The sequence below is a fragment of the Panulirus ornatus genome, chromosome 29 (assembly GCF_036320965.1).
Source record: "Panulirus ornatus isolate Po-2019 chromosome 29, ASM3632096v1, whole genome shotgun sequence".
In the NCBI taxonomy this organism is placed as follows: domain Eukaryota; kingdom Metazoa; phylum Arthropoda; class Malacostraca; order Decapoda; family Palinuridae; genus Panulirus; species Panulirus ornatus.
The window spans coordinates 15,631,192-15,655,670 of record NC_092252.1 but is presented as its reverse complement, the minus strand read 5'-3'; the positions used below and the strand labels follow the sequence as shown (position 1 = coordinate 15,655,670).

Genomic DNA, 24,479 nt, shown 5'->3' with positions numbered 1-24,479 from the left:
TTAAGGATATCAGACATACATGTACAAATTGCAGTGTGTATATACTGTACCCTAAACAGAGTGTTCTGAATGCCCACTGCAAGTACTAGATGTTATTTACTTGCAATACTATAGATATCTTATCTATCTTATTATACTTTGTTGCTGTCTCCTGCGTTAGCGAGGTAGGGCAAGGAAACCGACGAAAGAATGGCCCATCCCACCCAATTACACATGTATATACATAAACACCCACATATGCATATATACATACCCATACATTTCAACGTATACATACATATGCATACACAGACATATACATATATACATGTACATATTCATACATCCATTCCCGCCGCCAACCCACCATACATGAAATGGTACCCCCCTCCCACTGTGTGCTCACGAGGTAGCACTAGGAAAAGACAACAAAGGCCACATTCATTCACACTCGGTCTCTAGCTGTTATGTGTAATGCACCGAAACCACAGCTCCCTTTCCACATCCAGACCCCACACAACTTTCCATGGTTTATCCCAGACATTTCACATGCCCTAGTTCAATCCATTGACGGCATGTCGACCTCAGTATACCACATCATTCCAATTCATTCAATTCCTTGCACGCCTTTCACCCTCCTGTATGTTCAGGCCCTAATCGCTCAGTCTTTTTCACTCCATCCTTCCACCCCCAATTTGGTCTCCCACTTCTTATTCCCTCCACTTCTGACACACATATATATATATTTTTAATTCTTATTTATCATACTTTGTCGCTGTCTCCTGCGTCAGCGAGGCAGCACAAGGAAACATACAAAAGAATGGCCCAACCCACCCACATACACATGTATATACAAACATGCACACACATGCACATATACATACCTATACATTTCAATGTATACATACATATATATACACAGACTTATACAAATACACAGACATGTACATATTCATACTTAATGCGTTCATCCATTTCCGTCGCACAAGAAATAGCATCCCCCCAAGAGGTAGCGCTAGAAAAAGAAAAAAGGCCACATTCGTTCACATTCAGTCTTCAGTTGTCATGTATAATGCACCAATACCACAGCTCCCTTTCCACATCCAGGCCCTACAAAATCTTCCATGGTTTACCCAAGAAGCTTCACATGTCCTAGTTCAATCCATTGACAGCAAGGCAACACCGCTATACCACATTGTTCCAATTCACTCTATTCCTTGCACGCCTTTCATCCTCCTGTATGTTCAGGCCCCGATCGCTCAAAATCGTTTTCACTCCATCCTTCCACTTCCAATTTGGTCTCCCACCTCTCGTTCCTTCCACCTCTGACACGTACATCCTCTTTGTCAATCTTTCCTCACTCATTCTCTCCATGTGACCAAACCATTTCAATATACCCTTTTCTGCTCTCTCAACCACACTTTTTTTTTATCACCACACATCTCTCTTACCCTTTCATTACTTACTCGATCAAACCACCTCACACCATATATTGTCCTTAAACATCTCATTTCCAAAACATCCACCCTACTACACATAACCCTATTTTTAGCCCAAGCCTCGCAACCATATAACATTGTTGGAACCACTATTCCTTCAAACATACCCATTTTTGCTCTCCGAGATAACGTTCTCGCCTTCCACACATTCTTCAACGCTCCCAGAACCTTCGCCCCCTCCACCCTGTGACTCACTTCCACTTCCATGGTTCCATCCATTGCTAAATCCACTCCCAGATATCTAAAACACTTCACTTCCTCCAGTTTTTCTCCATTCAAACTTACCACCCATTTAACAAAATCTTGTTAAATGGGTGGTAAGCCCTACTGGACCTAATAACCTAGCTCTTATTCACATTTGCTCTCAGCTTTCTTCTTTCACACACTTTACCAAACTCAGTCACCAGCTTCTGCAGTTTGTCACCCGAATCAGCCACAGGCGCTGTATCATCAACAAACAACAACTGACTCACTTCCAAGGCCTCTCATTGCCAGCAGATTGCATACTTACCCCTCTCTCCAAAACTCTTGCATTCATCTCCCTAACAACCCCATCCATAAACAAATTAAACAACCATGGAGACATCACACACCCCTGCCGCAAACGACATTCACTGGGAACCAATCATCTTCCTCTCTTCCTACTCATACACAAGCCTTATATCCTTGATAAAACTTTTCACTTCTAACAACTTACCTCCCACACCATGTACTCTTAATACCTTCCACAGAGCATCTCTATCAACTCTATCATATGCCTTCTCCAGATCCATAAATGCCACATACAAATCCATTTGTTTTTCTAAGTATTTCTCACATACATTTTTCAAAGCAAATACCTGATCCACACATCCTCTACCACTTCTGAAACCACACTGGTCTTCCCTAATCTGATGCTCTGTACATGCCTTCACCCTCTCAATCAATACCCTCCCATATAATTTCCCAGGAATATACATACATACATACATACATACATACATACATACATATATATATATATATATATATATATATATATATATATATATATATATATATATATATATATACAAAATTGGAGGTGGAAGGATGGAGTGAAAATGACTTTGAGCGATCTGGGCCTGAGCATGCAGGGGGGTGAAAGACATGAACTGAACAGAGTGAAGTTGAACAATGTGGTATACTGGAGTTGACACGTTGTCAATGGACTGAACCAGGGAAAGTGAAACGTCTGGGGTAAACCATGGAAAGGTCTCTGGGGCCTGGGTGTGGATATATATATATATATATATATATATATATATATATATATATATATATATATATATATATATATATATATATATTCCTAAATTTTCCAATATCTTCAACGCCTTCCCCAGTCTAAATAGTTTCCTTTGGGTACCGAGGAAGTACTTATGCATTTACTGGGATAAATGTTATCCCGACTTCATAAATTTCTCATTTCTAACATAAATCTCAACGTAAAACGTGCCAGTTCATGGTTTGCAAGGAAAGTACATATTTACCCCCAATCTGTCGTGGAGAACCGACAAAATCTCCCGCGTGACAGTGGCACTACCTTGAACACCATAACGCTAAGCAATAATAATTTAACCATTCCTAATGCAAATATGGAACGATGCAAGTGCATTAAATGAAACGTAATATCAGCAACTGATTATACGGAATCACACGGGATTAAAACAGGACTTTTCCGTCTAAGAGTTAGAAGGACAAGAGCTTACCTTCAGGTGGGTTTGAAGGTTCCGGGCCCACGGTGAATTCATTAACAAACTCTAGCTCATCTCTGGGCCATAAACTAGAGGTGTCTGACCTCTCATCTCCCATGACGTCTGGCTACCATTTCTGACAGCTACAACTGAAGGTCATAACCCACCATCTTATCTCCCTTTCCGAGAGGCTTCTCGAGGGATGAAAACACAAAAAAAAAGTTTTGAAGATAAGGAGGTGTTTGTTTTCGATTAGTCCCAATGTTTACTGAGAGTAGCCAATAGGAGAGAAGTTTTATCTTAATCTTTCTTCTGATTGGTTGATATCTTATTTGAGTATTATGATTTCTGATTTTCCTGATTTACTACTTGTTGAGAAGCCAATGAATTAAAATATAATTCCCATATAAACCTTTGATGTTATTGGTTAAAACGAATTACATAGGAATCATTTAGATATATATTTCTTTTATGAAGACAGCAAAAAGAAAGTTTCAAGATTAGAATACTGATAAGATAACCATAACATTTGCAAGTGTCTAGGTAGGTGTCTGTCAGAATATGAAAAAAAAAAAAATAGAGAAAGCAATGGTGTTTCTGAGAGGTAGATTCTCAACTACTTTACCAGCATCATATAAAAAAAATGCAACGTCTTTTGTCATATTTTAGATGCAAATTACCAAAACGGATATAATTGGATTAACTCATAATGCATTTCTTAAAGACTGACTTTAAAATACCTATCGAATTCTATGTATTACTGAAGCTCTCGAACGCACCTCATTTTTCATGGAGACAATGTGCCTCATCAAAAGTAACAATTCATTATAAAGCTTTATGTTATAACACCTGCACGAAGCCTTGCACATCCCATCACCGCCATGTCCGAACAGAAACTTTATATATTGCAGTGAGTCACAATGATGTGCTTGATCTAGTATTTTTGCTGATAGCCACGAAAAAAAAACTAAACATGGTAAGTCCCAAACTTATCATTTTTTTCTCTTGGTTATCAGCACACAAATACACACATCTATATATCTATCTATCTATTCCATCTATCTATCTATCTATCTATCTATCTATCTATATGAATATATATGTATATATATATATGTGTGTGTGTGTATGATGTTGACCAGATCTAAAAAAATTAGGCTCGTTAACATTCCTTCCAACTTCATTATGAAATTTGATATACGTGATTGTTAAGATAAGGCATAATTTCGTACTCAAAGTAAGTAATACGTAGTTAGCTTTATTAGTTAAACCATCACTCTTGACTCATGTTATAATAAGTGGTGATGTGGACAGTATGTGTGTTGTCATTATGGCAAGAGCGGTCGAACAGTTGCCAATATCTCCTAAGCTTTGAATGGATACTACGTCATAAGTTAAATGACAAGCATGCACAACGCTTATCCCAATCTTCTTCCCTTTTTAATCTTTTGCATTTAAACTGTTTCACTCATCAACTTTTTCTAATTTCTATCGAAGCATTGGACTTGACCGTATCTGTTCGTGACTGAAGCTTTTATCATAACAACTTGCCGCCTGATTTGATATTAGAGAAATCTCAATATAGTACGGACAACTGAACTGAAGGTGGCATAAACAGCCTTGAAAGTATTTCCCTTGTACACTCTGGGTCATGCGTTATTTCATATATTTCATACATATTTTGTCTCGTATACTGTAATGGACTTAACTGTAATCTGTATTCGTCATATTTAGTGATGCAGCATCATTATACGTAGGGTCTCACGAAGGTGTAATTCCCTCCTCTTATTGTACCATTGGTAATTCTGCTGATGCCATGATCTTATATGATCGCCTACTGTACCATCAGTAATTATGATGATGTCATGATCATATATGACATCATCATTGCTCCATCCATCGCTTAGGAAAAAGTGAAGGCCCAGGCTGGGATGGCGAGAGTCACCGAGTGAATGTAAACATATTGTCTGTCACCTGGTACTGTGTAACATCATGTCTGTAGAGGAACTTAAAAAGAAAATAGAGAAATTAGAGGAGGAACTCCGGAAGGCAAAGCATGGAGATGCGGCACCACGAGAAAAGATCGCTCAGATGTCCGGAGAGGTGGTGGACACTAACCCTTACAGGTAAGAATAGTGGGAGGTTGGTAACAGATGGTTTTGGAGGAGTATTTGAGGTTTCGTATTTCTCTAGTTATATGTCAGAAAGTACCATCTCATTTAAACCAGAGGTTTAGTAGTCCTTAATTGGCTTGGATTTGCCGTTCAGAATCACAGTGGAATTTTGTTAAGGAAATGAAATACTTAAAGACTTTGTGTACTTAGTACAGAAAAGATCTCAGAAGAACATTATAGTACATTTAGGTGCTGTTAAAGTATGGAAAACGATATAATGGGGAAATATTGAAAGGTTAGCTACAAACCTCAGGTGTACTTATTAAGCTTGTCATTGAGTGTCGTTTCCCCGACATGGACATCTGGGGAAACACGAGCTGAGCTTCTGGCTAGGACTGTCATAGCTCTGGTGTTTAACCGTAAGCCAATGTGAGGACCATTTATCTACCAGCCACAGGAATTTTGAGCAGCTGGTTGAGCTGTGTGCTGTCTGCCCGCTTTGGGATCGAACCCAGGTCAGTGAATTAGTAAATGATAACTTTAACCACAGTTCCAATGAGGTGCTTTCGTTCTAGGTACTGACAAGTAGTAATTTAAAAAAAATGTAACTGGGAGCACTGATTTGCTGGTAGTTTGTCCTGCACTGGCCTTAAGCATGCTGCTGGCTAAACTTGTTCCCTGTTGCTACTCACACAAACAACAAGCATTGCCTGATGAATATGGTCATCTCATTTGTTGAATGCAGTCACTTAATGGGTTGAAAGTGGGTGTACCAGAAATTTGTATGTCAGCATTTTTTGGGATGTCATCACCAGCTGACTGCATGTGGATTTGTGCCGAATTGTATTGTACCCATGTGCCTGATCCATTCAGAATTCTGAGTGGATTCATTGGGTGCAATCTTGTCCATCTGTTGGTGAGAACATTGAAATGCAAGAGGAACAGAGTACAAATCTAAGAGCTAGCCTTTCAACATGGTCTTGATGACTTCATCTAGTTGGGATGGAAAACTTTTTTAGGGAGTTTAACACTCGCAGAGCCCCTCATTTTTATCCTTACATATTTTCGTAAAGACTTTTATTAATTAGACAGTGTTAGCTGCTTTTACATCCTCTTTGTTTTGGTTTTTCCATGTTGTACAACTTTTTTGCTGTAGAAATACCTTAAGTCCCACCGTGTGCTTTTCTTGACTAAATTCCCATACCTCTTTGCTTTGGGATCTTTTCCTGCTTCAAAGACCCATTTTGTGTTAGCATCATTGTGACCTTTTGGAATTTACATTTACTTGTGTCCCCTTATCATTTTTTCTTTCAGGTGTGCAGATCAAGGTTTTCCCTCTTCTCAATAACTCATTCCACCCATTTCTAGTACTATTTTTGTTATGCTTCTTGAATACTTTCCAGCTCATCTATATGGGTCAAGTCAGGGGATCAGACACTTGTAGTATGTTTGAGCTTGGGTCGAATATATGTTGTATATACGTTCTTAAACATCTTACTGTGAATATGCTTTTATGTGTATCAGGTTTTTATACCACATAGATTAAAATATTTGTTTTCTCTGCTCATTAAAGTTGCAAGGTAACACATTGTTTAGACTATATGTGGTTATCAGTATGGGAGGATGTTTAAAATTTTTATTTCAAAAAATTTTAAACTCAAAATTAATGGTCTAGTGCATTCAGCAGTATCACCAGCTTGGAGCATAAGTTTCCAGTAGATGATTTCAAGGAATATTTATTAAGTGTTTGATATAGTTTATATATATACATATATGGTAATGTTTAGGACCTGCATTATGTATGCTAAACAGCCAGAAAAGGTTATTGCATGTGTAGACCACAATTTGTCATCGTTAATTCTAAAATTTATAAAAATGCAAACCATTAAAAAATCCACACATTCCTTGTTCCCAAGGAGCATGGATTTTTTTATATTCTATTTATACTTACTGAGGCTATAATTCTTATCATACACTGATGATATCTGGATGGATGTGATATGGAATAAGGTAAATATTATAATGGCATTTTAAGTAAATTTGAAGTGAAACTATCTAACCAGCTGGCTGTCTGTTACACATCTGTACAACACCATTTTAGGCTGTGCAACTACACTGAGATTCATCTGTAGCAAGGTTGCAAATTGCTGATTACCAGCTGCTCCCCAATGCCTCAGCCTTTTACATACATTCTTTGTACATTTTACCTGTCATTTCTCATTGTAGTTTTTTTTCATACAGTGGTATATGTGCACCCTAAACCAAGGTCAATAAGACTGTGTATTAGCTCTAAAATCCTACGTATATAGCAAGAAAATATTTTCCTTAACATATCTATTTTTTCGCCATTTCCATTCATTTCTTTGTTGATGCCTGTAACCTTCCCACAATTCATGTTTTTTTTTCCAACTTCTTGTGTTTTTATATTTTTATATTTTATATTCCACTTCTCTTCCAAGTTTGACCAAAGATATGTATATATATTGCCGTATCAGCTGTATCATTGCAAGGAATTTCAAACATCACTTCAGTGCTCTACAGTCCTGTTTTGGATGTTGTGAATTTGTTGTTAATTGTAAGAATGTCATAATTTCCTGTATGTTGTAGAATTGTGGAATTAGCACAGCCCTTTTTTACAGAAGTTTAAAGTGTGAATGATTCAAGTTCTGGTATCTGCAGGAATATTGATTATAAAATTTCCTTTCAGTCGGTTAATGGCTTTGAAGCGCATGGGCATTGTCAAGGACTATGAGAAGATTAGAACACACACTGTGGCAGTAGTTGGTGTGGGTGGTGTTGGAAGTGTGACTGCCGAGATGCTGACCAGGTGTGGCATTGGAAAGGTAAAACTGTAGCTGCACTGATAGTCATATACAGTGCTAGTGTTTGTTATGCCAAAATTGGTTGCAGGTGATGGGTGTTAAATGTGAATGCTTGTCATGAAATGGAATACACATTATTTTTTGTACAGAAGTCTAATAGACTCTAGTCCTATTCCCTTATTGTACATTTCATCTGCCCACAGTACTGATTTCTCCCTAACTCATTCATTTAGTTCACCCAATGAAACAAACACTTTCTTTCCTTTATGGAGAAGCTCTTAAGCATTATTTATTCAAGAATTTCTCTGTTGACATATATCCCAGTATCAGCTTATTTTTGTATCAGTTTTTTAGTTGACCTGTAGTATTTTGAAACTGATTGATGTGGATTGTTGTATTCATTTTGTCTGCATACTCTTTTGTTACACTCTGTCCTCATCTTTATTGGTTCTTGCTTCTCTACTTTTGTGTGTCCCTGACCAACAAGCTGTTGTTTCTTTCCATCTTTTCCTTTCAAAATGTCTCACTCAGACATGTTAGTGTTGTTATTACTCCAGTTATATTTCAAATTCACCTATCTCAAACTAACCATTCAGGTTCCTTACATTCACCACTTATGGAAACTTTTGCTTTGGCCATCCCTTTGAGGGAGTTTGTGAAGGGAATGGGTGTTAGAGATACAGATAGATAGACTGATTTTATGTTCCTCAAATATTGAAATTTAGTTTGCTCAGATACTTTTTTTTTTTTTGAACTTACAGGCTGAGGCTGAGGAGATATCCCTTACATGGTCAGATTTACCATATTTTATGAAGCAGTAAGATTCAGATAGTTTATAATAGATTTAGGAAGACTACTTACTCATTACATGTTTTCTTAGCATAACAATATTATAGCTGTTTTCTGTACTGACAAAGTGTCTCTGTATTTTTTCTTCTTGTAAGCCCACTGTGAATGACTCTTACATTCCATAACACCATGATGGCCCTCTTACTAATTCCTTATCCATCCCTGTAAACACTTTTTTGTGTTAGTCAAAAAGGCACTTCTCTGTTTGGACATGAACTAGGAATATGGACTAGATGGCAGTGCTCTTCTTTTACTTGTGCTTGCTCATTTATTTTACCTCACTGAAAAGTCCAAAACCTTTCTTTCTTGGAAATATTCATTGATATAGCATACCCCAAAGAGGCTGACTCTTTTAACCTTAACCAGTTATCATCTTTCTGTCTTTGAATTTCTCCTCAACTCCCATTTGTAAAATACTAAATCTTACAGTCATAGTTCTGATCATCAAAATGGCTTTTGATAAACGAGGTCCATTGGTGATATTTTTTCATACTTCACTAATGCCTGGTCGTCCCCAAATGTCTTGAAAACTTTTGACATTGTGGCATTGAGATCTGATTTCCAAGTTCCCTTCTTTTAGCTTTCCCTCCTCACTTTGTTTTCTTGTATTTAGCTTCCTTTTTGACTGGTCTGTCACTGTAATATCAGATGTATTTTAGAAACTCCTTGAATGCACAAACAGCTAAATTTTCACATAAGGAACTGAAAGTCTTTTTCAGTTGGAAAATAACTTTCTCTTCTGAACTATTGCTCCAGTTGTGCAAAGAATTGATTCATTGTTGTGTAAAAGTCATCTCACACATCTGGATTAGTTTTAGCTCTGCATATTTACTTAATGGTTGAGTGCAATGTTTTTTTGTTATAATTATCATTATTGTTATTTGTACCTATCACCATTGTTTGATTGTCTTGCAGCTCATACTCTTTGACTATGACAAAGTGGAATTGGCAAACATGAACCGCCTGTTCTTCCAGCCACACCAGGCTGGGCTGAGCAAGGTTGAGGCAGCAGCTAACACCCTTCGCTTTATCAACCCTGATGTTACCTTTGAAACCCACAACTATAACATCACTACTGTTGACAACTTTGATCACTTCATGGGAAGAATAAAGTGAGTCTGAATAAAGTAATTGAGGTGGTTAAGAAAGGTTTTGTTCTGTTAACATATTTGTTATATTCTGATATCACAAGTGATTAGTGCCACCTCTTTTCATTATGAATAATAGATATCTCCAATTAGAGAAAAAAATGTTTTCTAAGTAGATTATATATTTATCATAGGTAAAGGAGATACAGATTATTTTTTACATAGATTGTGATGGGTAAAGGTGATATAGAGATTATGGGGTATAATTTTGTCCTCAGCAAAATGATGAAAAAGAAGTGAAAGCTGGTTGAATGCTTATTTTATAGGTAGATGTTAAGAGAACTGATGATGGATTTTTGATACCCGCATGAAGATGATAACCAATATATTGGACGTGTAAAGTGAGGAACATTATATAAATTAGTAGACTCTTCATTACAACAGGAGTGGTAGCTTAACAGAAGGCCCAGTGGATCTTGTTCTTAGCTGTGTTGACAACTATGAAGCTCGGATGGCAGTCAACCGTGCCTGTAATGAACTTGGACAGACCTGGTATGAATCTGGAGTAGCTGAGAATGCTGTCTCAGGACACATACAGTTCCTTATACCAGGAGAGACAGCTTGTTTTGATGTAAGTGATGCTGACTGCAAACAAAACTAATCTCCAGATATGCTGTTTCAGTAGGGGTGAGTTTGAACAGCAAGTAAATGGGAAGTTGATATAGTGCCTGTGGCTTTTGGGGACTAGTTCTTTTAAGCCAGTTTAAGCTTATTAATCTGGATATTGTAATTTTTATCTATGTAGTCTGAGGAGAGATCTACACTTGTAAAGCCCCATCTCTTAATCTTGCTTTTACCACCAGGTCAAATTTTGAGTATATGTATACCTCCATCATTTACAGTTTTATCATAGTTTATTCCAGCCATCCACCACCCTCACACTTACACAGCATGTCTTCATATTCTTTCCAAGAGGATTTGCTTGTCAGAAATGGAGGAAGGAAGTGGGTGGGGAGACCAAGGATTGAGTGAAGGGAGCTTTAGGGAAATGGGCCCTGAACATTCAGAGGTGTGAGAGGAGTGCAAGGGAAAGGACTAATTGTGTTGCAGTGATGAATGGATTGAGGGTGCATACTGTCATTGGATAGAACCAGGGCATGTGAAGTATTGAAAGCATATCATGTAGTGGTCTGTGGGGCTTGGCTGAGGATGTAATGCCATGGTTTCAGTACATTATACATGACATGCAGGGAGAGGATGTGTGCTGAGGAGGCAGTTGTACATTTGTTCCTGATGGAACCTCACTAAGATGGGAGAAACATTTACTTAAAATGAATAAGAGTGTTCCTTATCTTTCTCTACAAACTGTCATTCAGTCATCTGAGTAAATCTTTCATGTCTTTTTCCAAGGATTTAAATTGTTTTAGCATTACAGTTTGACATTCCAGTGACTTTCTTTAGTTTGTGCCTCTTCCACATATTTACATTTTGTAAGTATCTGAGTTGTCTTTTGTCCAAACCAGTACTCACATTGAGCATAACACTGTTTACCTCACTTTTTACCCAGTGTTTTAGCTTGACATAGCTAGACACACTTATTTTATTTACTTCTTGCACATATGCTTATGTAACTCTTATTTAGTAGGGGCTTCTCTCTTTGTTCCCTCCATTTTGTGTGTAGTTCATGGTAAGGCTCTTTTTTTTTTTTAACTGACTGCCCTGTCTATATCACCACCTTGACAAAGTAAGCATCACAGTTTTTTAGAGTATATGCTACCAACATCGTCTTTATATATGTGATATGTTTCAGTAGATGAATTCTTATGTCTGGAATCATGACAACCTTTTATTCATTTGAATCTGTTATTTACTTGTCTTGTATCACATATTAAATTTTTTTGTTGTATTTCAGTTAACTTGATAGCACTTATTGACTTTAGTGGTTGAAGACAACTTTTAATTGATGACCCTGCTGTAGATGTTGAAAATGATGTATTAGATAATGCTACTTAGAGAATTGCCTGTGTTCATTTTGTTGCACTGAGTCTGTGTTTTGTCATTTGATATGCAGTATTCATGTTAGTATTATTGAAATAAACAAATGGTAGTGTAAATGTCAGATATCATATGTTGGTGAATTTCAGCTAAGTGTGATAGTGCACTGTAGGAAATGTACTTTACTTCACTTTGTTACCAGTGAGAGAGAGAATACCTTACTCCATTATTTTTAGCACTGAGAGTTCTTTTTTGTGTCCATCTGCCATTGAAGATAAGCGTCTTCTTTTTCTAACTATGTTTCCAGAAACAGAGGCAGTGTCCTGTTTTACTGACCATGTGTCAGTGAACATCGTAGTGTCTTTACTCACATCCAAGTGTCACCATACCACACTGCCTCTATATCATTGAGGACTGTGCACATCCTGCTTTAGGCATCATGTCACCCACATAAGGTGTCACATTGCCTTGTTCACATGTAATTGATTACATGGGGTATTCTGCTTTTTTCTACTTTTTTTCAAGCACAGAGAATGTCCTTCATAGTTCATATTTCTGTCAGACATGTTTCACTATTCTTCTTTTGCCATACAATGTCATATTTCACTTCCCATTTGTGCAATATGTATGTGGTATGTGATTGGTAACAGTATTGTAGGTCTTCCAAATTAATTTCTGTCATTGGATATGTTATTCTGGATGTATGCCGATTTAGCATTAATTTTGTTACATACAATTTGCATTATGATTATTATATTAATGAATGATGAATGTTGTCAAAAATGCTTTGTGTAGTAGTTGTAAGCTGCTCTTAGGAATTGTGCTTAAATATTTCTTCTCACATTCCAGTGTGCACCACCTCTAGTTGTGGCTAGTGAGATTGATGAACGCACTCTCAAGCGTGAAGGTGTCTGTGCAGCTTCCTTGCCTACCACCATGGGGATTGTTGCGGGATTATTGGTGCAAAATGTTCTCAAGTGAGTTACTTTTCTTTAACATGGTCCATCTCATACCTTCATACCAGAGTGGCCCACATTCAGTCTTCAGTTGGTAAAATAATTACTTCTCAATATGTATATATGTTTTATATTTGCACCTTGCTTTTGATATAGTCCTACATTTTTTCTTCAAATGGAGGATGGTCACTTCTAAGATGCATCATCCTATTAGAGTTTATTATGAGGTCCATTGGATTACATATTTCTCGTAAACTTTAGTTAAGTATTTGTTAAACGCTACTCGCATATCACTAAAGGCATACTAAACTAACACAAATGAGCCAGTCCTCCTTACTCCCCTAGTCATTAGGACACAGTTTACGTGTAAAGTAGGCTTTAGCATTGTCACAGCCTTTTCTCATTGATTATCATTTTGTCTTGTTTCAGGTGTCACATTTATTGAATTTCATTACATGTTAGTTTTGTTTTTATCTTACATGGAATATTTCAGAACATCTACATTATTAAACTAAAATTGTTTTATCAGGGATGATGTGATTTTAATAAGGAAGCCTTGGATTCATATGGTAATGCTTATACAAAGTTAGCAGCCAATTCATTAGCATTAGCTGGACCAAGATATTTCTTTCGAAAGTTTGGATAAAAAGTCTTTGATGTGAATAGGCAGGTAGTTTATGTCCCATAAAACTGTTAATATATTTTTGAGAATTTGATTCTCATTTTTAAGTATATAGCAAAATTATGAACAGAATTTTTAAATATGACTGATGTCCCTGAAGAGATTAGATTAGGTAGAGGAAGGAAAAATAAAACATTAGAACTCAGAATAAGTCATATGATGGAAGTGCAGGTATAGCATTTGTAATTAAAAGAAAATATATTTTTACAGGGAACAAGGAATCTCAGACTCATCTGACACAGGAGAGAGTATAGCTTAGAATGTAAAAATGAATGGTTTGATTTTGCTTTTCAGGTTTTCTCCTTGTTGATGTTTCCCTTACATTTAAGCAGAATGAGTTAAGGGGAGAATTTTTTTTAATGTACCAGTTCACTGTTTCCCACCTTAGGTAGGAAGAGGGATATCCAGGCTTCCCCTGCTCACACCCATCTTAGTTGCCTTTTTGGGTACACAAGAGATATTTGGGTATTATATTTTCCTTCTTTTCCCTAGGGATAAGAAGAAGAGGTCCTGTATACTCTAATTAATGTATACTTCCCTAGGAAGAGCTATTGTACAGAGAGGTGTATATTTTCAATAGTGATTTTCTGTTAGATTTTTGTAGTTTTCAAGGAGGGTTGGAACAATAGTCATGGCTGAGTAAGAGTGAACAGAGAACCTGTATGCTTTAATCCATCTCTTGAAATTTTATAATTAAGTTAATGATGATGAAGTGATGGATGTAAAGATTTGTCTTATACAATATTCAAGACGATTGAATTAATTCCAGTTATTGTGTTGGCCAGGTACCTCCTAGATTTTGGTGAAGTTTCATACTATCTAGGTTACAATGCTCTGGTGGACTTCTTCCCTGCAATGACTGTCAAGCCAAATCCTCAGTGTGATGACTACTGGTGTCGGAAGAGACAGGAAGAATATGCAGCAAAGAAAGCATCTGAACCCAAGATACAAAAGGAGGAAGTGAAAGAAGAAGAAGTAGTCCATGAAGACAATGAGTGGGGTAAGTATATGTGGGGGAATGTTGAATATAAAGGTGATAGAAGTTGATGTAGGGAAATGAATAATGCTGTGAACTGTGGTACATTATTCAGAAATGAAGGAGAACATAAGTTCCCTCATTGTGGAAGGAAGAAGAAGAGATGCCTTTATGTAGAAAGTTTTGGTCTGCATGGAATGGATGGTAAGAGCACAACATCATGGAAAAGGAATAAGTGGTGATAAGGTTTATCTGCTGTAGTAGAGATGCAAGAAATTATGAGGAAGCTCAAGAAATGAATGATCTGGAAAGCATTACCCTTGAAACTCTGAAAGTGAATGAAACCTTTCGAGAGATGCTCAAAATGAGTTTAAGGTTCTTGGTGCAGAATTTATAAGAACTTAGATGAAGAGGAAATTACTAACAGGAAAGGATTAATTTGAGTTTTAACTAACACAATGGTCTAAAATTGATTCTTATTGGGAAATTATCCTGAGGATGGAAGTTTGTTGGTGTAACTTTGTTTTTTGTAAAAGGTAGTAAGTCTCTGCTCAGTCAATATAGTCTTACTAGTTCAGTGTATGTAATTGGTGACTTATGGAAACCATAATTAATTTTGGAACAAGGTTGTAAATCATTTAGAGTAATACCATTTGATTAGTGATTCGAAAAATGGATTTCGATGCATCTGTTTGTATCAAACATGTTCTCTTAGTTTTTATATGATCAGCCTATGTGATGAAAGTAAAGCTGTTAATGTCATTTATCAAGATTTTCTGAAAGCATTAAGTAAAGTCCCTCATCAATGATTACCAGCAAAAGTTGTCTTATGTTACAGATAGTATTGTATTTTGTTGGCCAAAAAATTGGTTAAGTGGTTGTAAACAAAGAGTAGTATTCAGTAGACTTCAGGATTGTTAGATGTAACAGGTGATGTACTGCAGGGACCAGTCTTTGCACCTGTTATCATTCTTTTTTGTATTAGTGACTAATTATCTGTGGGGTAAAATTTCAAATTTCACAGATGACACTGATGTGGGACGTGAAGCTACAAAAGAAATCGAATGTGTATAGTTGCAGACTGATTCAGACAAACTGGTAGACTGGGCTAACAAGTGGCAGACGAGTTATAGTTTTAATTAATGCAGAGTTTTACACATTGCCAGTGTAAGCAAAGAGACAAACTATAGTATGAACTGTTTTGAGCCAAATAATGTAAATTAGAGAAAAGGCATAGGTGTAATAAAAAAAATCTCTGATTTCTGTAAGTTAAGTAAGTAGTTAGTACAAGTAGTGAAAAAGGTGAAAAATAAATTTCTTGGAATTCATGCCCATGAAGATAATCCTCATCCTTCAGTTTCACTGGTGGATGCCTGTTTTGAATTTTGTGTTCAGTTTTGGTCACTTTGAAAAAAGATTTAAATGGAATAGAGAGACTGCAACATTGAGCTACCATGATGATTCCCAGTTTAATAGAAAAATCATGTGGTTGCCATGTGGATGACATTATCTTATTTAGAAAAGAAAAGAAAAGAAAGAATTATTTGATTTAGTTGTTCAAATTATCAGAGTTTGTGAAAGGTTAGATGTAAGCAATACTTTAAGACTAGGTCAGTCTGATTTCATCTATAGCACTGGATACAAACTCATAAGTAAGCATTTTACTTTGAGACAAAGAAACATTTTGTTTAATGGGATTGTTGACATACAGAATGGAATACCACAGAGTAGTTGAGAGCAGTTTTTTAGGTACATTGAGAAATACTTTATGGTTGCCTCACTTAAAGTCCACAAGTGAAGTTCTAAATACCTCCATGGTTGCAAAGTTTACAGATTTTGTTCTACATTTGTTTGCTTCTCACCCCACACCCACACTAAACCCTGTATTTTTTTATCTACTGGGTTAGACAGTCTCTAATGACCCAGTGGTCTTTTTATTCATTCCTTTTATTTCTATATACTCTTTGGAAATTAGTACTTTGGGAGTAGTGTGTGTTTGTGTGTTGAATGCTTCAGGCACACTCATAATCCCTTTTTGAGGCCAGGCCTTGAATGATATATAAATAGAGAAGAATGGAAGAAAGGTGAAGAGTACTCCAAGAAATTTTGAAGAGGTGGAAAACCTGCCTTATAGAAAAGGCAGTATTCTCTTGCTTCTTCATCCTGTATGCACACCTTTTCTTTAGTGGGAACCTCAAAATGTAAAACAGGAATGATTCTATTTCTTTGGCAGTGATGGGCCATTCTCATGCAAAACCACTGTTTTCACAGCCCACACTCTTGTACTGGCACTGAAATTTCAAGTTTCTATTCTTTTTCTTCCTTGCTACTCCATTTGCCCAAATGTTATTGCTTACATTTAGTTCCATGACTATGTTGTTTTTGTCACATATATTAATTTTTGTTTTCTAAACTTTTGGCATCTGCTTTTCTTATGTAGCAGCTGGACTAACTTGCAAATGTCTTCAGCAGTGTTTTAGGCATTGCTGTCAGGCCCTTGGTTGTTTGTGAGAACATGCATACAGTAGTGCTGTAGATACTTAGGGTAGATTATGTTTGTTTTCTTACTGCTTTGAATATAGCAAACATGCAGCAGAGATAGATGTATGTCTGTGGTTGTAAATATGAGATAGGATATTAGTGTGACAGACACAATTAGTACTTGTTTTTTGTTAACCTCTGTATATTTGAGACCTGGCCTTGATGTGGACTTATGTTCTTGGCAGGAGCCTCCAATGTTGAAAGAAAAGAATACCATGTTTTTTATATGTGTATGATTGTTTGATATAAACTGGGTAATTATGTGAGTTTAAGGAAAATGTGCATCACATTACAGGTATCTGCTTGGTTGATGAGACAACACCAGAGGAAGCTACAGGCTCCACACCTACCCAGGTCTCTGGCTTGGCAAAGGGTATCACTCTTGCATATGAGAGACCTTCTCCAATGGTTGCTTCCGAGGCCAGAAGTGAAGATGTAGATGCTGGAGATACTAGCCTGGATGACCTCATGGCACAAATGAAATCTCTTTAAACTTGATGATGAATAGGCAGTGATTGTGGTTTAAATTAAAGTGTGGGGCTGATGTCAGGTGACTGCCAGTGATTGCCGTTTTACAAGTGATGCTTTTGAGTACAGGTGTTGCTTTGAAGGCTGATTCATGTCACAAATTAGCTATGGTATTAGTATCCTTCCAGATGTTAAATATCTCGACTATAACCTATCTTTTGTTTTATTTGGAAAAAATCAAGAATACAAGGGCTGCATGAATCTCCCTGTTTTGTAATTGTTGTTATTACCCATATAATTGAGTAACATTACTGTGATGAATATGTTAACGAGGGGACAGGAAAGTCATGTTGGTAATTTTTTTTTTTTTTTTTTTTTTTTTTTTTATACTTTGTCGCTGTCTCCCGCGTTTGCGAGGTAGCGCAAGGAAACAGACGAAAGAAATGGCCCAACCCCCCCCCCCCATACACATGTACATACACACGTCCACACACGCAAATATACATACCTTCACAGCTTTCCATGGTTTACCCCAGACGCTTCACATGCCTTGATTCACTCCACTGACAGCACGTCAACCCCTGTATACCACATCGCTCCAATTCACTCTATTCCTTGCCCTCCTTACACCCTCCTGCATGTTCAGGCCCCGATCACACAAAATCTTTTTCACTCCATCTTTCCACCTCCAATTTGGTCTCCCTCTTCTCCTCGTTCCCTCCACCTCCGACACATATATCCTCTTGGTCAATCTTTCCTCACTCATTCTCTCCATGTGACCAAACCATTTCAAAACACCCTCTTCTGCTCTCTCAACCACGCTCTTTTTATTTCCACACATCTCTCTTACCCTTACGTTACTTACTCGATCAAACCACCTCACACCACACATTGTCCTCAAACATCTCATTTCCAGCACATCCATCCTCCTGCGCACAACTCTATCCATAGCCCACGCCTCGCAACCATACAACATTGTTGGAACCACTATTCCTTCAAACATACCCATTTTTGCTTTCCGAGATACTGTTCTCGACTTCCACACATTTTTCAAGGCTCCCAAAATTTTCGCCCCCTCCCCCACCCTATGATCCACTTCCGCTTCCATGGTTCCATCCGCTGACAGATCCACTCCCAGATATCTAAAACACTTCACTTCCTCCAGTTTTTCTCCATTCAAACTCACCTCCCAATTGACTTGACCCTCAACCCTACTGTACCTAATAACCTTGCTCTTATTCACATTTACTCTTAACTTTCTTCTTCCACACACTTTACCAAACTCAGTCACCAGCTTCTGCAGTTTCTCACATGAATCAGCCACCAGCGCTGTATCATCAGCGAACAACAACTGACTCACTTCCCAAGCTCTCTCATCCCCAACAGACTTCATACTTGCCCCTCTTTCCAGGACTCTTGCATTTACCTCCCTAACAACCCCATCCATAAACAAATTAAACAACCATGGAGACATCACACACCCCTGCCGCAAACCTTTGTGAATATATTTTATACATCCATATATTTTGATACTTTGATACGTGTCTGCCTGCCTTTAATAAGCGATTCCCATTTACATGTTGTGAATCCAGGGTATACAGGTATACCCCTTTTGTGGTATAGGGCAAGGGCAACCTGTCCCCTATTTGAGATATGCTACCCCATTATCCTAAGGATTTTTTTTTATCTAATTCTAAAAGTTTATAATGAACATATATTGAGCTATGTTTTATTATTTCAGATTAGCTTAGGAAAAAATTAAAATCAAGAGGAAACTAACATGTGTCACTATTTCTGTTTTTTTCTTGCTCTTTTATGTTTCTACTTTGTTTTTCTTTGGGAAACTGCAGCATAGCCTAACAGGGAAAGCAGACTGTTGTAATCCTCTATGATTTAATTTCATAATTTTTTCCCAGTTTTGTTTCTTAGTATTCTATAGTTCAGAAATGGTACAATCCTTCAACATCACAGTGCATTGATTGTTAATACATTAATTTATTTAATGAGAACATATAAATTTTGAAAGTATACATCCTCATAAACCTGTACACAACCATATTTTTCCAGCAATTCTTGGCATTGTTATTATTACCACTATTAATCGTTTAAGATTATATTAGCGGCAGCTGACACTATTAGCCCATTAAACCTTCCCACTGATTAACATACATTAGATTAAACTTAGAATAGTTTATTTGGGATAAGGGGAAGGTTGTGCTACCTACACACCCATGTGTCATAGGTGAATGAGAAAAGTGGGAGGCTGGATATCCTTCCCTCCTTTATTATCAATATCTAGAAGTAGAAACAAAAGAGGGAACAAAGTATGGAGTTTTCCTTAAAGGCTTGGTTTCTGATGCTACCATGGAAAGGCAGGAAAGGGGAGCATGTTTTTAAGAAAAAGAAAGAATCCATCAATATATTTTTTATTATAATGTTGCACTATGTACTATAAGATATATTTTGTGTATCCTTTGGCCTTCAAACACAGCAACTTTAGGGTCTTTTGTTGATCATTGTTTTACTCATTTTTCTCATTTATCTTTTATGGAATGCTACACCTATGCTGAACTAGTTTCTTTTGTTTAATTACTAAGCTGAATGAAGTAACTACATTCCAGTTAAATCTAGTTTCATCAACATAATGTAATATTTATTGTATTTGTCTACAGTGCTCGACAGTCTTTTTCCATAATGCCACTTTTCTTTAAAACTCCCTTCATAGTATCTGCTGGACAGAGTCATGGGCCCTCTAATTTTTTTTCTTGTCATGAAATGTCATTTACATAGAGTGAGGCAAGAGCATACAGCCTCATGGCTTCTCACCGTATACCTTGTGATAATATGAATAAAGGCTTCCATGCTTAAACATTCTTAAGGCTAACTCTTTTGCTGTAACACAGTGGACATGGGTTGAGGATATGAGCTAGGGGGCTGTATGCTCCAGAACTGGCAAAAGAAAATTTTTATGTCTTTTCTTCAGATCACAGGTATGAAAACTTCTGTTTACCTTACAATTGATATCTAATTTATTAAAAAAGTTGAAAGAATGATTGTGTATGCAGGTGACACAAGCAATTAAAAATCATTACTGCCAAATGATTGGACACACCCTGTTGCATGTGAAACACTGTGTTATAAGCACAGCATAAGTAAATAACCTGCATCATTCATGGAACTCCACAAATAAGGCAAATTGCTACCCAGAAGTATGTAGCTGTGTAGCATTTCTGATGATCATAAGAACAATCATATTTGTAGTTCATTATGGCATATTTATTTTTCATGTGTTCTTTAGAGTCAAGAGCAGTAGGTAACATTGGCAAACCTGCATCTTTTAGTGCCTTGTTCTGAAAAATGAAGGGAAAACAGTATTACAGTTGGAAAAAAATATTGTATAAAAAATGTATATGAGCAAACATACCCATGTATATACTTACCTATGCATTTCAAAGTATACATTTATATATATATATACACAGACATATACATATATATATATACACATCTACATAGTTCATACTTGCTGCCTTTATTTGTTCCCGTCACAACCCCGCCACACATGAAATGACAACCCCCTTCCCCCGCACATGCGCGAGGTAGCACTAGGAAAGGACAAAAAAGGCCACATTTGTTCACACTCAGTCTCTTGTCATGTATAATGCACTGAAACCACAGCTCCCTTTCCACATCCAGGCCCCACAAAACTTTCCATGGTTTACCCCAGACACTTCACATGCCCTGGTTCAATCCATTGACTGCACGTCGACCCCGGTATACCACATCGTTCCAATTCACTCTATTCCTTGCATGCCTTTCACCCTCCTGTATGTTCAGGCCCCAATCGCTCAAAATCTTTTTCACTCCATCCTTCCACCTCCAATTTGGTCTCCCACTTCTCGTTCCCTCCACCCAAGACACATATATCCTCTTTGTCAATCTTTCCTCACTCATTTTCTCCATGTGACCAAACCATTTCAAAACACCCTCTCCTTATCTCTCAACCACACTCTTTTTATTACCACACATCTCTCTTATCCTTTCATTGCTTACTCAATCAAGCCACCTCACACCACATATTGTCCTCAAACATCTCATTTCCAATGCATCCACCCTACTCCACACAACTCTATAACCCACACCTCGCAACCATATAACATTGTTGGAACCACTGTTCCTTCAAACATAACCATTTTTGCTTTCCGAGATAATGTTCTCGCCTTCCACACACTTTTCGACACTCCCAAAACTTTCGCCCCTCCCCCACCCTGTGACTCACTTCCGCTACCATGGTTCCATCCGCAGCCAAATCCACTGTGGGGGGAGGGGGTTGTTATTTCATGTGTGGCGGGATGGTAACGGGGGTGAATGAGGGCAGACAGTGTGAGTTGTGTACATGTGTACATATGTATATGTTTGTGTATATATATGTATACGTTGAGATGTATAGGTATGTATATGTGCGTGTGTGGACGTATATGTATATACATGTGTATGTGGGTGGGTTGGGCAATTCTTTCGTCTGTTTCCTTGCGCTACCTTGCTAACGCGGGAGACAGCGACAAAGTATAATAAATGAATATAAATATTTTCTGTTTTTATATTACAGTATTTCTGTTTGATAAGAATGGAAAGGAGGACATTGGTGATCAATGCTTAGCAACTCTTTGCATTAGGCCAGGATGTAAATAGATTAAAGATTTATTTATGACAAACAAAAATACACATCTTTTTTCAGTCCAATTATTGTGGCACACTAACAGTATGTTTCAGATCTGATATCTATTTATAAAGAAAAATTCATAAGCGTTGTCTGGAATTGTATCATTATTCCATTAAATTTAGCCTTCTGAATACTAATAGACAAAAATTAAGGAAAACTTTCTAATGTGTAAAGCTATTAATTAGTCTTCCTTTCCTCCATGGACATTTACTAACCATAGCCTTGAGGAATTCCTTGTTTGCTTCTGATTCAAAGAATTCTCTTTCCTTATTGAACTTTTCACCATCAGGTCCATCCTTGTTAGTCCCATCCATGTTCTCCAAGTAAAACTGTTGGAAAATATTTGAAAATGGATGAGCTTAAGATCTATCTTTTATGAATCTGGGTGTTACTGTGTTTGTAAATAAAGGAAATGGATAAATCTGTTGGTATTTCTGATGGTGCAGAGAACAGTCATTGTTGTTTGTTTTACAGAGTGACGAGTTTGTCTTTTAAGATGCTGCTGCTGTAGGTAGGTTCTATTTATTTAATGCTGTAAAAAGAATGTGATCTTGCAGGATACCACTGCTACTGTAGTGAATTTTGGATTTGGAGGATACTAGCTTTGGAGGTGATTCATGTAACATTCTTTTGAATAGGATTTCATTGAAAAGTTGTGATGTGTTTTGGAGTTGGTTTAAGAGGGGTAGTTGCAAAATACCACAAAGGAGTGAAAAACAAACATAATTAGAAAGTACTGACAAGTAGAAGTAGCCATAATTTTGAAGAATGAATGTCAAACAATTTGTGGTCTGTAAAGTTATGCAGAGAATACATTTTGATGTTCTTAAACACAGAAATTTGGCAAGGTCAAGAATCTAGAGTCTTTTTTGCAAACCATGAAATATTATTTTCATTATGAGTAAACTTTATAATCTCAGACAATTAGCTAACAATAGTAGTCAGGTAGTCGGAATTGTTGTGGCGAGTCTGCATTGTTTTGGAAGAAATTTTCTATGTAGGAGATGTTATATGGCTGGATTTTAAACCTGATGGTCTAATGTCAGGATAAATGAGTTTTAATGAAGACTTTTCTTAATGAAAGTCTTGGCTTTCGTGAATTTTCTTGCTTGATGAAGGGAAAATGTAAAATGTGTACACTATTACTTTTTTGGTGAGTAGTGTGGTGTCAATAATTCCTTGGGTAGGATTTGAGAACATTACCTCAATGAAAATTTTTTGATACAGATTAAGTTCACCATTCAGCCAAATGTTACTGATTTACCTCATGATGCTTATGCTGATCTTTGAAGGTAGGATGCTAATGTGATTTTTACAAATGTAAATGTGACCCTCAGTCTTACTTCATCAAGAGTCTTAGAGAAGGTTTCCATCTGGCCCTGGCTGTATTTCTCTGTCTTGCCCATCACCTTGACAAGAGCCTCAGCCCGACTTTCAATGATATCCAAGACCTCCAGATGGCCATCCCAGAACTTCAGCTCAAGAGAAGCATCATCCTGTGTATGTTTAAGAAGAATGTTATCTGAATGATAGATAATTGAAAACCCTTAATAATTCATGTGTGTATGAACTCATAAGTTGGGCTCCAGAGGTATGTCTGGGAAAGGCAAGGAACTTGCTGTAATTTTAGCTGGTTATAAAGCATTGTAGACCCTTTGTTTTATCCATTAATAGCTTTGATTTTATTAAACTTAGAAAAGCAAAGATTTTCCCCTTTACTAGGGATGGGCTTAAACCAGTATGTATCAATAATTCCATATTGGCTTTAGAAATACTTGTAGTGAAGCCAGTAATAAGTAGGTCAATGTATATTTTAAGGCTAAATGAATGAATGGTAATAAAATCACATGGAGGAGGAGATGAATTCTAAAATTTCCACAAGGTATGAGGGACAGTCTTTACTCTTTCTTCAAGCTGGGAGGGATGGTCTTTGATCTATGCACCACTAAGGGAAAGTTAATCTTTGCTTTATGTGGTGTACAATATGACACTGACATTTACTTTGGAAAATTTTGAAATTGATATAATTTCTTTACCTGAGGCTCCTATCTATAAAGGTAAAATCTCATCAG

At 37.0% G+C, this 24,479-nt stretch overlaps 3 protein-coding genes across 3 annotated transcripts in view; 1 reads left to right on the top strand and 2 right to left on the bottom strand.

Moving 5' to 3' along the window:
- The window catches only part of LOC139758149 (uncharacterized), a 30,686-nt gene extending 27,273 nt beyond the window's left edge, over window positions 1–3,413 (bottom strand). The window contains exon 1 of the mRNA XM_071679303.1: window positions 3,209–3,413. Within this exon, the coding sequence (XP_071535404.1) occupies window positions 3,209–3,311 (103 nt within the window). The 5' untranslated portion in view covers window positions 3,312–3,413. The remainder of the gene's footprint in view (window positions 1–3,208) is intronic.
- A 1,704-nt stretch (window positions 3,414–5,117) lies between these two features.
- On the top strand, window positions 5,118–24,263 carry Uba5 (Ubiquitin-like activating enzyme 5). Its single transcript, XM_071679300.1, has 7 exons — window positions 5,118–5,319; window positions 8,015–8,150; window positions 9,894–10,090; window positions 10,511–10,697; window positions 12,911–13,038; window positions 14,485–14,699; window positions 17,512–24,263. The coding sequence occupies exons 1-7, from the start codon at window positions 5,186–5,188 to the stop codon at window positions 17,706–17,708; spliced, it is 1,194 nt and encodes a 397-aa protein (XP_071535401.1). The 5' UTR covers window positions 5,118–5,185; the 3' UTR covers window positions 17,709–24,263.
- The window catches only part of LOC139758146 (uncharacterized), a 43,668-nt gene continuing 39,287 nt past the window's right edge, over window positions 20,099–24,479 (bottom strand). The window contains exons 14-16 of the mRNA XM_071679299.1: window positions 23,751–23,903; window positions 22,623–22,736; window positions 20,099–21,034 (exon numbers count right to left, since the gene is read on the bottom strand). Of these exons, the coding sequence (XP_071535400.1) occupies window positions 20,855–21,034; window positions 22,623–22,736; window positions 23,751–23,903 (447 nt within the window). The 3' untranslated portion in view covers window positions 20,099–20,854. The remainder of the gene's footprint in view (window positions 21,035–22,622; window positions 22,737–23,750; window positions 23,904–24,479) is intronic.